Below are 16,781 nucleotides of genomic sequence, written 5' to 3'. Positions count from 1 at the left end.
TGGTATTCTGAAGAGACTAATCCTGGAGAGATTCCTGAAGAGAGTTCCAGTGCTGGCAATCCATAAAAACGTTTTTCTAGCCAATTTCTATTACTTTTCCTAGAGATGCTACAGATTTTCTCCACAGCAATGAGCTGGTCATCATTTCATAGGGCTTGCAACTTACTTCTGTTTGGATGCCTTTGTTCAATTGAGTTGTTCCTTTCATTCACACAGTTGGTTTTCTCTCTGCCCAGGTCCTCATCCATTGCTTCTCCCAACTGCAACATAAAAAATATACAGCAAGAGGACATTTTTAAAGAATCTTTAAGTAGGCACTGTGGGCATTTCTTGACAAGGACTTCTACTGCTGCTCCTCTCCCTGATAAAAGCAGCAGATTGAGGGAAGTGATTCTATCCCTCTGCTCTGGTCTGGTGACACCCCATCTGAACTGCTGTGTCCAGCTTTGGAGTCCTCAGCACAAGAAGGACATGGACCTGTTGGAGCCAGTCCAGAGGAGGCCATTGAGATGCTGCGAGGGCTGGAACCCCTCTGCTGTGAGGACAGGCTGAGAGAGTTGAGGGTGTTCAGCCTGGAGAAGTTTCGCCTTCCGGTCCCTGAAGGGGCTCCAGGAAAGCTGGGGAGAGACTCCTGATGAGGGGGGGGGAGCCATAAGGACAAGAGGGAGTGGTTTTAAACTGAAAGAAGGGAGATTTAGATATTAGGAAGAAATTCATTGCTTTGAGGATGGTGAGAGCCCGGCCCAGGTTGCCCAAAGAAACTGTGGCTGCCCCATCCCTGGAGGGGTTCAAGGCCAGGCTGGATGGGGCTTGGAGCAACCTGGTCTGGTGGGAGGTGTCCCTGCCCAGGGCAGGGGGGTTGGAACTACAGGATCTTTAAGCTCTCTTCCAACCCAAAGCATCCTGTGATTCTGTGAAAACACATTGTGGCAGGCACCACCAAATTATTCTTTCATAATCAGTAGGCCCTACGCAGGGATAAGAGAGATCAGCCCTGTGAACTGTCCCATCATTAGGTGAAATTACAATTACATATATGAATGCATCCCAGCCTTCAACTGGCCACTAACTGAATGACCAAAGGTGTGACAGTGGATTGCAACAGGGAACAATGCAAGACTTCCATCTTTTTCTTCTTCATTCCCCCTTGTCCTCCTAGCCTTGGAAGTACCAAGAGGCATCGTGGCTCTTAGTGCTGCCAGTGCAGGGGCAGAGGCTGGCAGCCATCTCCCTCCCATGCTTTCCAAGAGTGGTGTGCCCTGTATATGCAGGCAGTTAGATACATTAGATACTGGAAATTAATCACGTCTTTACTCCTTTTTTTCTTTCTCTGTAGTGTCTGAACCAACTCTACTCAATTGGGCAATCTATTCCAGGCCTCAACTGAATTTCACTGAATTTCACTGAATTTTAGAGTTGGAAGGGACCATAGAGATCATCTAGTCCAACTCCCCTGCTGAAGCAGGATTGCCTAGAGCTAGAGCATGTTACTCAGGAGCATCCAGGCGGGTCTTGAAAATCTCCAAAGAAGGGGACTCCACACCCTCCCTGGGCAGCCTGTTCCAGGGCTCTGTCACCCTCACCGTGAAGAAGTTTCTCCTCATATTTAAGTGGAACCTTTTATGTTCCAACTTGTGCCCGTTGCCCCTCGTCCTCTCACTGGGAACCACTGAAAAGAGTCTGGCTCCCTCCTCCTTCAACCCTCCCTTGAGATACTTGTAGGCGTTGATAAGGTCTCCCCTCAGCCTTCTCTTCTCCAGACTAAAGAGTCCCAGCTCTCTCAGTCTCTCCTCATAAGGGAGATGCTCCAATCCTTGAATCATCTATGAATAAATTTTAGGTAGTCTTATCCTGTGTTGTAAAATTTCGCATTTCTTCCCATTTTTCCACTCACGTAGATGTGACAAACATTGCAGTTCTCGTTTCTGAAGATGTCGTGCAGAGCATGACAGGACCACAGTTCTGAAGGTGGTAAATTCTTTGTGGACCTCAGTAAACTGCTGCCACCTGCTTAGGTAAAAGCGGTAGATAGGTGAGCCTCAGCAGCAGCATATTTCTCTGTGCTGGTCCATACAGATGTCTTGTAGCACAGGAGAGGATGAAACTTAAAACTGTTGTCATAGTCCTTATTTAGAGGTTTGTTTCAGAACTATAAAACTCCGTGGGTTTACTTTATTACAGATTTAAAACCACTGTAGGTGAAAGCGTGGCTGTTAGGAAATGTTCTGGGGTGGTTTTTTTTGTTTGCTTCCCTTTCTTGTTCTTGCTTCTGCTGTAAGGAAACCAAATGACAAACACAAGGCTGACGGCTGTTTCAGCTAAGCATTTTATGACCTGAATCTTGTGCTATTCCTGCAGCATTCCTTCCTGGGAGTTCCTTCTGAATTATCAAAGTTCATCGCAATTCGTTCAAATTGAGGTTTCGAAACAGAAGTCCCCCGAACATTATTAAATAGAAAGAAACTGTGTTGGATTCAGGAACTCCTGAGTTGCAAATGGGAGAATTTGCTGGGAGAAATATCACATCTGGCCAGCTTTTTTTTGACCTTTAGAGGCAAGGCCAGATAAACTTTTGTTCATACCCAGTACAGCTTTTCAGGTTCCCATTGAGGTAAATACATTTTTCCAGCAATTTAATACTTTTCCTGGTTTGTGAGTTTTGTAATCTAATCCAAATCTCTCATGAATTTGCATCTTAGTTTTCAAATTCTCACCACCATTGTTTTTTATGTAAATGACTGGACAAAATCTTGTGTTTACTCTAAGAACTCCCCTACTGTAGTAAAACTACAGTTTTACCACCCATAAAAGCTGATTACAATGTACTTCAACCCTCAGAACAGTAAGTATTGCAGAAAAAACCCCACATAGATAAGTTAATGAGAAAAACAATCTTTTTTTCAGCAATGGGGAAGAGCTGAGAAACAGTAGGCACATTCAGTTGTTTGGTAAATTAAATGTATGTAATTTCACTTGGTCAAATACCAAGCTGGACTATGGCAAATTTGCAAACTAAGAAATGGCAACTAGAGCTGCATAAGCTGAATTTATCTTTAATGAGTGGTCAACTCTGCCAGTATTTCTTAAGACTGTCATTAAGGAAAAGGGGAGATATTACAGGTGGAGGCATAAACAGTTGGGATGGTGATATATGCATACATACATACATACATAAGAAGTGAGTGGACTGACTGTTGCTTAGATAAAATCTTTCATCGTGCCTCGCACTCGAAAAAGCCATGGTAATGGTGTAAAAACATGTGGACCATCATGATTTAAGTATATAATGCCCCAAAGAGCTCCTTGGCAATGTCTTCCCTACCTCAATCTTCTGTCTGCTAAGGATTCCTCAAGTAGTCTAAAGGTGACTGCTTGCACTTGGATTGAGAGTAAAGTTCTTGTCAGTGAAGGTTCACCTGTCCAGGAATTCCCTTTGAGTTTGTTTGGGAGGGGGTTGTTGGTTTTCTTTCTATATGAAAGAAACCGCAGATAACTAGACTGTCGATTTTTGTTCATTTCAAACCTATTTGTTGGCATCCTTTTGCTTTAAGCAGTGCTGTTTTTCCAAACTTAAAAGACCTTGTTGCTGATTTAGGTTCCTTCCAACCATGGTGATTCTGTGATTTCCTGATATGTTTGTTCTAGTAATTGGCCTTTTGTTTGATTAAAGGCAACAAATTGCCTATCAAAATGGGTGAAAAGAATTCAAACAGCTGAAACTAAATACTTCCCAGGCTTCAACTCTGTATTAACCCTTTACAATGCTGATAATGAAGCAATCGTTACTGACAAAGATAAAAGCAGAATCATAAACTGTACAAACATTCAGCACGTGACAAAAAGCAGATCACTTTGGACCATCTTTATTGTTATAATGCGTATATAAACTGACGTTTGTACTGAGTAGCATTCACTACATAAAGTTTTATCAGAATTACTCAAGTCACGCTCCATAGAGGTCTTGGTAGCTTAAGTGAGCTTGATTCTGCTTTTACCTGTGGTAATTTCGTGCTGGTGAGATGGCACTGAATTTATGAGATTTCCCCCTCACATATACTTGAAGATAATAAATTCAGACCCTTGTACATCAAAAGTATATGATCTAGCTGTCATATTTCTCCATTTCCTTCAGCTTTATGCGCACATCTATTTCAGTGATCCATGGTTTCAACAATCTAGAGGTGCTAGGTTATGATTAATATTGTGGTATTTTTCCTTAGGTGATGTTTATCCACTAAAACCAGAAATCATGGTGTTAATTCATGGTGCATGTTCTACTGCCTGCAGTTTGCCCTTCCACAATTTGCTTTCTTCCCTCCCCTGCCCCCGACCTGAACTGAACCATGCTGCAAAGTAATACAAAAGCCAGATTGTTATTCAGATTCCCAAGATAATTCTCTTCATTGTTCACTTTGATCTGTGTACAGCATTTAGAATTGTATGCATTAGTGATCATTACTTGCCAGTCCATTTTATATTAGTGGCATTTCATAAGCAGCTATAGTTTATTGCATGATTTTGAGATTTAAACAAAAGGATGATATCATTCCAGTAATATCTGTGCACAAATAAATTAATGTGTTGTTCTACAGGTAATTACTAAATTTACCTTTAGAATTACATTTACATGACATGTTTTCTGATTTTTTTTTTTTTGGTAAATTTCATAATTATAACTTCAAAAACTTTGAGGTTGCCAGTTCTTTGCTGCTTTTTTTTTTTTTTTTGGTGAACATTGTTAAGTACACTTCTGGTAAGTGTTTGGATTCTTTAGTGCATGCAATAAGGATAAAGAGAAATACTTAATGCTCTACTTCTTATTGTACTACCTGGTACATTTGAGGGCTTTGCATTTTTAATTGTTGTAAAAGCATTGTGATGTTGGCCAGGTATATTAGTAGCTGTTGTAGAAAAGATTGTTTTAATATCTGTCAAAGGCACAAGGAATTTCTCCATCGTGCCTAAGGGACTTTGGGATGGGTGCTCTGTGTGCCAGGGATACTAGTGCCAGGGATACTAGTACTAGTTTGGCATGAAAAATCTGTGGCCTTGCCATTCTATTCATCTAATAAAATCGAGTTAATCCCAGACAAATGATCTTTAAGGTCCTCACTACAAGAAGGGCCCCTCATGACTAGAAGGACATTGAGCTGCTGGAGCATGTCCAGAGGAGAGCCACCAAGCCGGGGAGGGGTCTGGAGAACAAGTCCTATGAGGAGAGGCTGAGGGAACTGGGCATGTTTAGTTTGGAGAAGAGGAGGCTGAGGGGAGACCTCATTGCCCTCTACAACTCCCTGAAAGGAGGCTGGAGAGAGGTGGGGGTTGGCCTCTTCTCCCAAGGGAATCATGACAGGAGCAGAGAAAATGGTCTGACGTTGGGACAGGGGAGGTTTAGATTAGATATTGGGAAGAATGACTTTCCTGAGAGGGTGGTCAGGCCCTGGAACAGCCTGCCCAGGGAGGTGGTGGCGTCACCATCCCTGGAGGTATTTAAGAAATGTGTAGATGGCACTTCAAGGCATGCTCTAGTGCCCAAGATTGTTGGGTTGTTTTTTGTATGTGTGTGGTTGGACTTGATGATCTCAGAGGTCCCTTCCAACCATGAAGATTCTGTGTTTCCAACCTAAACAATTCTGTGATTCTAAATAACAGGGATACCTAGCCTTAATTCTTTTCCCCTGATGCTTCTCTGAAAAACCCACATGTATTATTAGTGTTATGTTATCGATCAAGGATCATTGGGAAGCTTTAGACCTCTGAAATAAATTTTATACTTATATAAATATGAATAATATAATAAATTATATGATATGATATATATTTTATATTTTTTCCCTCCCCATGGGAGAAGTGATTCAGGTGCTTAATGGGCATTGGTTGTCATTTGAGACAACCAAGGTTATCCAGCCTGGCTTTCAGCTTTGTCTTCACAAGGAATGGTTCTACCACAAGTCCCATGTTCTGTGTTCTCGTTGGGGGTATGCTTGCCCATGGGCAGGGGAATTGGAACTATATGATCTTTCAGGGCCCTTCCAACCTAAACCATTCTGTACTGACCATGTACATATCCTTTAGGTCTCCTGTGATGTAAAATACATGAATTGAACACCATTCTAAGGCACCAGTACCCATCCATGATGCCTCCTCATGTTCAGCTGGAGGTCCTTGCCTGCCCAGGGCTCACAGTTCTGCATCCTCCCATCCACTGAGAGCAAGCCACCAACCCCGCATGCACCAAAATAGCACTTTATAAATTGCCAGGCTGGAGAGGGTTTATATCACATCCCCAGACATAAGTGGCAGAACGGGAGCAACTTAATGGTGGTTGAGCTGAGCTTTCAGACACCTTGGCTTAGGGAATCTGATTTTCTTAATGCTGCAATGGCCTTTATTATTTTTCAGTAAAAATAGGGGTGTTTTGTTTGTTGTCTTTTTGTTTCGTTTTGTTTTTTGTTTTTTTTCCCCGCAGAAAAAACATTGCTTTAACTTCTCCTAAGTAAGTTCATTTTAATACTTTGGGTTTGTTGGCTCCAGTCCCAAGTTTCAACTCCCCCAACATAATGCTAATTTTCACATGTAACACCCTATCTCATTATAATTGACTAAGAAAGTATGTATCTTTCATAAATGTTATGTCACACTACCAAACAGTGGTTGCAGAACAGCCCAGGCTGAGGTTGGCACCCTGAGCAGTACTAGGCTTTAAAAGGGAAAATTTTAGGAATATAATACCAGCTCACATTATGCTTATCTTCAAGCCATTCCTTGTTTATAAAAATGTGCATTTTTGCCAAACCAATTCTTGTAACCGTGAAGGAACTACTGCTTGCCTCTCTGGAAGGTAGTCCTGACTTTGGCTGTTGCCTTCATTCAGAAGTCACTTACTATTTGTATAATATTAAGGGAAATGCCTAAAGTGCTCCCAAACTGCTGTTTCTAGAACAGTGCCTGTCAAAACTATGTCCTGGCTGATGTCTCATGAGTAACACGGAGAGGAGCAATGCCTGGGCGAGCACCTCTGACCCCAAAGTGTGCAGATCTGGGCAAACATGGACTTTGATGTCTGCCATGGATATGGTCAACACGAGGAGGGGGTGGCAACAGGAGCGTGTGGGGGGCGAAAGCCAACTTCTGCTGTCCTTTTCTGCAAACTTTGTCCATGCAGACCTCTTCCTTCCAGCCTTCCTTAAATCTTTCACACCGTAAATACAGTAGGGAATATAAAATGCCACTGGGTGTATGTGCGCTTAAGGACGGATTCTGCACGTATTTTTGAAGGTGGATGGAGTCCACCAAGTCCATGTTGGGGCAGAGGGGAGCTTCTTGATGGAGTAGGGGTTGTCACTTAAAGTTTTATAGGGTCAGAAGCCTTCTCATGTTTGGCTTGCAGTAAAAGTAAAAATAAATCAGAGAATAAGCTATTTGTATAATTTCTATATAATTCTGTACATTGCCAGAGCCGTGGCAGTGCTTTCTACTGATACAGCTTTGCTTCTTTTTCCCCTTTCCCCTCAATTCTTGAAAAATCTGTTTCCTCCCAAAATTTCCAGAGCCTGCCAAGGGCTCTCCCGTGCTTTCCCCAAAGTTCAGTGCATTTCCTGACCCTCTGTGTGCTCTTGTTTGTTGAGCTGAGCTGTGGCCCCCCAGCCCTTCCATCCCCCAACCCCACAGATGGCCCTGCCCTTCTGCTGGTCTCCTCTCCCCAGAGTGGGGTCCCAAGAGCCATGGGACCACCCCCGAGCTGGGGCAGGAGAAGGGCTGCCCATTGTTGGAGAACGAACTCCAAGGTTGGCCACAGATGGCAAAAAAGTGTTGTTTTGGTCTTTTTTTTTTTTTTTTTTAACCCAGGGTGCATCAGCTGAAAGGCTGTGTTTGTGTTTTTCAGAGATCCCCTTGGTCTTGTATCTCTTTGCCCTAATTTCTGTCACCTGGCTGTGGGGAGGGCTGCACATGGCTTACCGGCACCTCTGGATGTTGGTCTTCTTCATCATCTTCAACAGCCTGCAGGTAAGAGCCAGCGCCTTTTCCTTCCGTCCAAAATAAAATTGCTTGCTTCTATATGTAATGTGCTATTGAGATAAGTATACCACTAAAACTGAAATACCCTCAGCCGCTGCAAAAACACTATTTCAATTTTTCTGTATCTTTTAACTCTAATGAAAAAAAAAAAAATGAACCACATAGATTTTAAAATTATATAACCCTAATATTAAAGTTTTTTCCGTTATGAGAGGTGAGGGTTGAGGCTTAGTTTTTCTCATGCAGCGTACATATTTGTAAAGCAAAGGTCTTTTTCATTGAAAAAAGGCAAATATAGACTAGATGTTGATTATTAGTTACAAAAAATGCAAATAGCCCTTTGCAAAATTTTACATGTGCAAGCGCTTCCACTGGACTCAATATATTGCATACATTATACTGCATTCAATGCCATCAAATAGAGGTTAGTATATCACACATGGGAAAATACCTCTAATGTCTGAAAACAGTGAGATTAAGAGGAATTAAAAAAATATGCATTCTAATCTATGGTGTGCAAATTCCTCAGCCATTTTTGTAACAGAAATACCTGTGACACCATGTATTATTTTCCAACATTAAAAATCTTTATCCCCCATTAAATAAAAATTAATTTAAAAGGTGTATTTTCACAAAACAGATTTATTTTAGATTTCAGTTCAAAATGTGGGAGTTGCCTTAGGCAGCAATCTAATATTTTCAAAACCCACATCCCAGGCATAAATTCTCTTTTTTAAGTTGAGGGAAAAAAAAAAAAAAAAAAAGTAGCTTATTCTCCTTCTAATACATTTGATTATTCAGTACATATTGTCATTTAACTGTTCTGTAAATATTGCCTCACATTGCCTAAATATGGGTGGGGTTTTTTTCTGTGAAGTTAGGTGAATAGATTTGCTCTAGTAATTGTCTACAGCACAGATATAAAATTGTTTTCTTGCAGTGGGACTGCCAAGTCTCTGCAGGGTTGGTACCACACTCCCTCCCTTTCCTCTCCCCCTGAAAAGTTGAACCCCCACGGGAGTTTTAGCACCACAGCCATAATCACTGCAGCTTTGTAGTGAAACTCAATGCATCGACATAAAGCATGGAAGTGTGATGATGTGTGTATGTAGATGTATATATTATATAAATCCTTCCTTACTTTGTCTCTTCAAAGAGTTACTACTAGAATCCGAACTTGCTTTGTGTTACATAAATCTCTCTCAGATACAAATTCCTGAAAAGGGCAATTCATTATAACTGAGATTTTATGACAGAGGTGAAACAGTCCCAGAGCACTGTAATACACATGGGTATTTGCTTTAAAATGAAATTACTTTATTGCCAATGCATATTTAAAGAAGGGAGAATTATCATTCTTGGCCAGAATGTTGACCCTTCTGTGTAATTGCCAGAAGACACTTTATATTAGTCTGCTTTATATAACTTGAAATTTCATTTTATTCAAAAAGTAAAGTTCAAAAGCCATAGAGTCTTTGTTATTTTAATTAATTTTGCCATTTTCAAGACATCGATTCATGCAATAGGATGAAGTAAAACAATGTGTTGAAAGCCAGTCATGTAAAATATGAAGCCCACCAGGTCTGTAGGGGATTTATTGCAGTAGTATGATGGGAGGTGATATGGAAAACACAGATCTAAAAGCGTGCCTAGAATAATGTTTAAGTTATGACTGCTATTAGAGGTGTACCACTGCATGACTGCAAAGTTAGGATTTTGTTAAAATCCAGCTAAAAGTGAGATGACACCAGAAATATTTGCATTTCTCAATCTATATGAAATTTTTCAGTTGGTTATATTTAATCCTTTTTATGTAGTTTTGTTTCCATTCATGCACTCTAAAAATCTTTGAACTTCAGAAGTAATTTTTTTTCTTTGATTGATCTTTGGTTGCTGACTGGTCTCTTACCAGCGTTGCTTGTCCATAGAGTAGTTAAATGCCAATAAGACCTGCATAGGAAAAATACAACTCCTGTGTGCTTCTGCTGGAACCTTTTTTTGGTGTATTATAATGTGAGATGTATTTCTACCATGATTTTGTGTAACAGAAGGAACTAGTAGTTCTGTATTTATTGTTTTGGTACTCAAGGACCTGACATAAATAACTTTGACCATCAAGAGTTCTGCTCTTCTGCAGCAGGTCATGCACTGAGGTCCAATAACCTCTACCTGCAGGTATGTTTCTAGTCTTCCAGAGACACATCCCCTGTTGCATCTCCACCCTCCATTAGACAGCTGGGAAACATATATATTTTCAGAATCTTTGTTTGAAATCCTTCAGAGGAGCTAGGAAATGGAAAATTAGGAAAACAGGTAACAGAAGCTTCACCCTCTGCTGGCTGGCTCGCCTTATGTGGTTGTCGTTGGTGTGCAATCCCCATGCATGGAGCACAGCCCAAGTTTCAAACTCAAGGTGATCCCAGACTTCCCTAATTCTTCCTTTAACTGTCTACCAACACGAGCATCTCCTTCACCAATAGATACTGTCTGTTTTGTTGTTGTTTTTTTTTTGATCAATTCATGTGGCTTCTTGCCCTAATGATAGATCATAATATCTGAGGAATAACTGTAGATGTCCACTGGCCTGCAGGAGATACTTCAACTCTATAGAAAGTTATGTCCATATTTATCTTCGACATCAAAAGGAGAAATCTGTTACTTTTGTTACTCCTAGCCCTAAAGAATCTGTAAAGGCTCAAACATTAAATAAGTTTTCCTTTCTTAAAAGGAGATACAAAACTTTCAAATGTATAATCTCTTCCTGATTAATATTTTAAATTAAAATGTGCAGGTCTGTAGCTCTAACTCAAACAGTATTAAGTAAAAAATTTTCCTTCCAGTTATGAAGAGCTCAAGAACTTCACATTTTAAAAATAATTTTAATCCTTTGCGGGAATTTGCGGACATAAAATGTAGAAGGAAAGTATCCACTACCTTCTATTACTAGATATTGGAAATTAATTTTTAAAGTATAACATTACCGTGTATTTAAGATACCTTTTTAGTCTTGGATACCCTGAGAACAATATAAAAAATGGAGTAGCTCTTTCGCAGCACTATGGTTTTTACATTTGTTTGTTTGTTTTAATAGGTGCTTTGGTGCTTTGTAAATGTCTACAATAAAACAAGTTTAAAAAACATTTCCTGGAGCACCCCCACATTTTAAATAACTGCCCCAAGTATATTGTTCTCCTGTTTTAAAGTTACCATTCATGTAATCAGGAAACAGCAAAACTGGCGCGTGAATCAGGTGACCAGACATGCAGCACGAAATGAAAAACAAGGAAGGAACAAGGTGAATAGCCTGTAAATTTCCTTAATCCACGCTTTTCATCAAATAAGCAGATACACCAAATTGCCTTAATTAGAGAAGATACCAGTATGCAAACTGTTTGGGTAGAAAAAAATTGTGTATTCCAGATACTGAGCAGTGAATAAATGAAGGTTGTGCTGTAAGCAGGTAGAGCTTTATAAAGCTTCTTGCTGACCACACTCCCACTAATGAGGAGCTGGTTTTTTGGGGGGACACACACTCCTTCTGGCCACCGAGTTCTGCAGAGCCAGATTCACCCAATGTCCCGTGAAGCTTTAATCTCAGCCCAGCTGTTTGGGAATGGGAGAGGAAAATGGGATTTAACAGTGGGTAATAGGTTCTGATAACAATTTGGAGAGGAGCTAGCTGTCTTTGAGTGCACGCCGTTGGCACCTCGTTCCCATGCCTTAACGTCTCTATCAGCTCTAAGAATTTATAATGATCACAGAATCACAGAATCTTCTAGGTTGGAAGGGACCTTAAAGATCATCTTGTCCAACCGTCAACCTCACTGACAAAAATAGACACCCACACAACAAACAAGGAGCATCATCACTAAACCAGACCTCCCAGCACTACATCAACCCCTCTTTTGAACACCTCCAGGGATGGGGCCTCAACCACCTCCCTGGGCAGCCCATTCCAATGCCTGAGAACCCTTTCAGTGAAAAAATTTTTCCTAATATCCAGCCTGAACCTCCCCTGGCGCAATTTGAGGCCATTTCCTCTTGTCCTGTTGCCTGTGACTTGAGAGAAGAGACCGACCCCCACCTCTCTACACCCTCCTTTCAGGGAGTTGTAGAGAGCAATAAGGTCTCCCCTCAGCCTCCTCTTCTCCAAGCTGAATAGCCCCAGTTCCCTCAGCCTCTCCTCATAAGACTTATTCTCCAGACCCCTCACCATCTTTGTCGCCCTTCTCTGGACCCGCTCCAGCACCTCCATGTCTTTTTTATGGTAGGGGGCCCAAAACTGGACACAGTACTCAAGGTGAGGCCTCACCAGTCCCGAGTACAGGGGGACAATCACCTCTCGGGCCCTACTCCCCACGCTGTTCCTGATACAGGCCAGGATGCTTGTTAAGACGAGGCCGTTTTTCTGCAATGAAAGGGTTTGTTACCGTTTATTGGTGGGCATTTCTGTTATCCAGTGAGCCCCGTTTCAGCTGGAAAGCAATTCAGCCTTCATTAGGAGCTTTTCCCCAACAGGAAGGAGAACGTGCAATAGTTTATGAGAAACAGGGACCTCCTCAGGAGCTACGGACCCTGTAACGAAGCAGAACGTGACCCATTAAAACATGCTGGGTCTCCAAGCGGATTCAGCTCAGGAGATTGGAAGGAGGCTGCATGTTATCCAATTTAGCTCTTTAACCCCCTTGACATACATTTCCTAGGAAATGCACTTGATAGAAAAAATCATCCACTAAGGACAAATTGTTTCCGAGGGCTTCCTGAGGGAAACGGTTCCCACCAGAGCCACAGAGTTTATAGTACGAGCTATTCTGGTGCGTGGAGAGGAAAGCTGGACCTTCCCCTGCAATGTCACGAATAAACAGGCAAAGTGCTGCATGGGGGCTGGGGGGGGGGAGATGATCACTGACTTAAAAAGTGGGAAAATAAATTTAGAAAAGCGTGAAAGGAAAGGGACAAGAAGGGCATTAGGGTTCTCTGATGTTTTGAGCCCCTTGGCAGCACAAACATACTCCATGTTCTCAAGCTAAGGGCCTCGGCTCCTTGTTTGTAAAAGCCAGAGGAGCTTTTATTTTAATTAAAAAATCTTTAAATTTTTTAATTTTTTTAATTTTTTTTATTTAAAAAAATAAATTACTGCCTTTGCGGATTTATTCACAAGATTTGCTGGGGTGAGGAATGAAGGAATAAGCTGCTGTCTTGTGTGCTCCTCTCTGAAGGTGAGGACTTCACAAGCCGTTTTTGCAGGCGCCCTGCTGGAATAGGTGGTGGAGGTGTTTTTCATGCGATTTAGTGGGGGTGTCTCTGGTTTGTACAGCTAATGTCATCGGCGGCGTGTTTGCCGTTCGATGGATCCAAAGTTCAGGGCGGTGGGTGGATCTCCTCCCGTTGTTTGCGGAGGGGATGGGATGTGGCTTCAGACTTCAGCTTTCTCAGTTAGAGCCCTGGTTATTCTTTGGCTGTATTTCCAGCAAATTGGCCTGTACCCCCTAACCCTCTGTCTTATAATTCAGCACGTCTCTGTAGCACAAACTACAAGGTATTTGATACCCCTGAGCTACCCTTGAGTTACCCCTGTCGTGGTTTCCTGTGCTAGGCCCCGCCACATCCTAGCCCCAGCAGTTCATTAATTAACTATTTTAATAAGCAATTTTGAATCAAAACCTTGCCCTTATGAAATACTCAGTTTTTACCTGTCAATAGTGTAAAAATTCCATTTTTCAGCAACTCTAAATCAGAAGAAGCTCAATCAAAACTGGGAGGTACCGCATTACTAAACACAGTTTTCAAAAACAATCTCGTGCAGTTGTTTTGACAAGGGTAAAGCTGCCTGTTCTGTGTTTGAACACACCAGGATGACTCATGCCCACATAATGACCAATAGTGTTACATGTAAAATACATCTTCCTATGAAATACAGGAAAAGTTTGGAAGTTGACTGGTGGTTTTGCAAACTGACCAAAATGGCTGATTTCCCAAATGTGATGATTTTTGTAAGTCAGCTTATTTGTAGTGGATTACAGAAAGACAAAAGTCAGGAGCTCAGGGACAAATGTTTGAAAAGCCCACAGTACCTTTAAGAAGAAATATGGACATTGAGGAAATGAGTGAGCAGCTGCAGAAAGATGGGAGTCAGTCTCTTCTCCCAAGGAAGAGGTGATAGCAAAGAGGAAACAGCTTCATATTGCACCAGGGGAGGTTTAGGTTGGATATTAGGAAAAAATTTTACACTGGAAGGGTTATTAAGCATTGGAAGAGGCTGCCCAGGAAAGTGATGGAGTCACCATCCCTGGAAGTATTTAAAAGATGGGCAGACATGGTGTTGGGGGACATGAGTTAGTGGTGGTTTTTGTCAGTTTTAGGTTGATGGTTGGACTCAATGATCTGAAAGGTCCCATCCAACCCGAGCAATGCTACCCCATGATTCTATGCCCAAACCTTGCATTGGCTGAAGCACACATCATTCACCAAACCCCATTAATTAAAGATAGCAGAAGCAAACCAGAATGGGACCACGGGCTAGCTCAAGTTGAAAAGGAGAAACAATATCAAAGAAAACTAGTAGATATGGTGGCAACAACAACAAAAAAAGCACATTATGTTGAGGAATACCCTGTTTATAGAACAACAGAAAAGAAATGTGGCAAGAGAATTCAATATGACACTGTTTTAGAAGCAAAGTCAAAGTAGAAGGATACAGCATACTGAGAAAGCAAGAGGAGAGCAAAGATACACAGTTTTCTAAGTGCATTATTTTTGTGCAGTAAAGAAAATAAACAAAAGTATATGGTTTATAAAGCTCATGCCAGCACCAGTTGCAAATGACAGATATGTTTTTTCCTAGAACGTCCTATTTAACTGTGGGACATAGTCAGGGGACACTGAGAAGGCCACTGCTATAAATAGGTTCACTTCCTGTTTCTTATGGCATCTTCCTAAAGCGTCTCCTCCAGATGAGTCAGAGATGGACTAGATGATCCCAAACAGCAGTTCTGAGGATCTAAACCACACAAAAACAAACAAAATCAAGTACTAGAAAGACATGAGATGTGAGTAAATGTGGCAGGCTGCAAAAGGCTGCCTAACTGTTTTGCAAAAAGTGATTCTACACTGCAGATAAACCCAACAAAAGACAATGAAGTCATCGTAGTATTGGGTGGATAAGGGGGACAACAAGGAGATTACCAAGAAAAGCACATAAAGTTACAGATGATAGGACAAGGGGTAACGGCTTCAAGTTGCGCCAGGGGAAGTTCAGGTTGGATATTAGGAAACATTTCTTTACTGAAAGGGTTATCCAGCATTGGAATGGGCTGCCCAGGGAGGTGTTGGAGTCACCATCCCTGGAGGTATTTAAGAAACGTGTAGACATGGTTCTTCAGGGCATGCTCTAGTGCCCAAGATTACTGGTTTGTGGTGGGGTGCTGTGTGGGGGGGTGATGGTTTTTTGGTTGGAGGCTGTTGTATGTTTAGGTGGTGGGAGCTGGGGTTGTTTGATTGGGGGTGGGTTCTTTTTGTTTGTTTGTTTTTTTGTTTTTTTTTTTTGTGGTTGGACGCGATGATCTCTGAGGTCCCTTCCAACCACTACAATTCTGTAAATAAATAAAAAAAATAAATAAAGTTTGTTCAAGTAGAAATAGTATAAGCTATACCAAACCCTCTTCCATCAGCTGAGTGCATAACCAAGCTCAATTAAACAGAACTCAAAGAGTTCATACACTAGCCCTGAAACAAAATAAAATCCAAACATCCAATATCCAAAGCAGGCACTGCATTTCACCCTCTGTGCAATAATTTCCTACGCTGTTTCTAGGGACTTGAATTCTCTTCCAGACATACTATGCCTGGAAGGACAGAAAATAGTGTACTCCATACAGTTCACTTGTTTAACAACAAACGAGTAGAAAAAGAAATTACTTTTGTTAAAGTCAAAGCCTCTGTAAGTTTGTTCAGTATGTGCAATTAATAATAAATATTAATTTATTAATATAAAGCAAATAAAGAAAGCTTGTCACTTGTTGAGACCTGCCGTTTTTGACATCATCAGCTAAATTTCTGGGATGTAATCCTGATTGGGGGAATAGCATTGATATGCAATATACCAGCTGTGCAAACTTACAAAGCCATTCGAGTGATGATTATTTAGTGAATCAAGACAATGCAGTATTCGATTTTATATCCCTTCCTGTATGTATATGACTTCCTTCTTAAAGAATTCTCTGTGTTCCTAGTTAGCACATAGCCTAATACATGATTACTGTAACGACTTATGAAATATTCCCCTTACCTATTCAAGTGCTTACGTAATGGACCCAACGTCACTCTATAGCTGAAGACAAAACAAACAAAAAAGTGTTCAATGTCAGGTAAACAAAGGAAGCATTGTTAGGTTGGAACTAAATATCTCCTAATTGTATCGGAGAAACTGATGTCAGAAAAGAGTAGCTTGCGTCTAGAGCTGTGTTTATGATGATGAAAGTACAGAATAATGCATAATAAAAATGCAGAAATTACAGAGCAAAAGAATGTACTGAAGTGGGCTTTGATTTCAACCAATTGTCAATCAAGAACATTTCGAGACTATTTCAAACAGTTGCCTATTTGCAACAGAAAAAAATGAATTCAATGCATTTTGTAAAACAAATGTCTTAAGTTAAGGTCTTCCAGCATTTATGAAGCTACTTCGGCAGTTCTTGAAAAACTTACATTAAAAATATCTCAGGAAAAACCTCTAAATGCTTTCTTAATGATTTGAAGTAGAA

The 16,781-nt window shown here is 41.0% G+C and overlaps 1 protein-coding gene across 1 annotated transcript in view; it reads left to right on the top strand.

Annotated features, from left to right (window-relative positions):
* Positions 1–16,781, top strand: part of ADGRV1 (adhesion G protein-coupled receptor V1) — a 277,476-nt gene that overhangs the window by 228,838 nt on the left and 31,857 nt on the right. The window contains exon 86 of the mRNA XM_014936880.1: positions 7,886–8,007. Coding sequence (XP_014792366.1) covers positions 7,886–8,007 — 122 coding nt within the window. The remainder of the gene's footprint in view (positions 1–7,885; positions 8,008–16,781) is intronic.

This window comes from Calidris pugnax, unplaced genomic scaffold (assembly GCF_001431845.1).
Source record: "Calidris pugnax isolate Ruff unplaced genomic scaffold, ASM143184v1 scaffold40, whole genome shotgun sequence".
Classification (NCBI taxonomy): Eukaryota; Metazoa; Chordata; class Aves; order Charadriiformes; family Scolopacidae; genus Calidris; species Calidris pugnax.
This window is presented reverse-complemented; position numbering and strand designations above follow the sequence as displayed.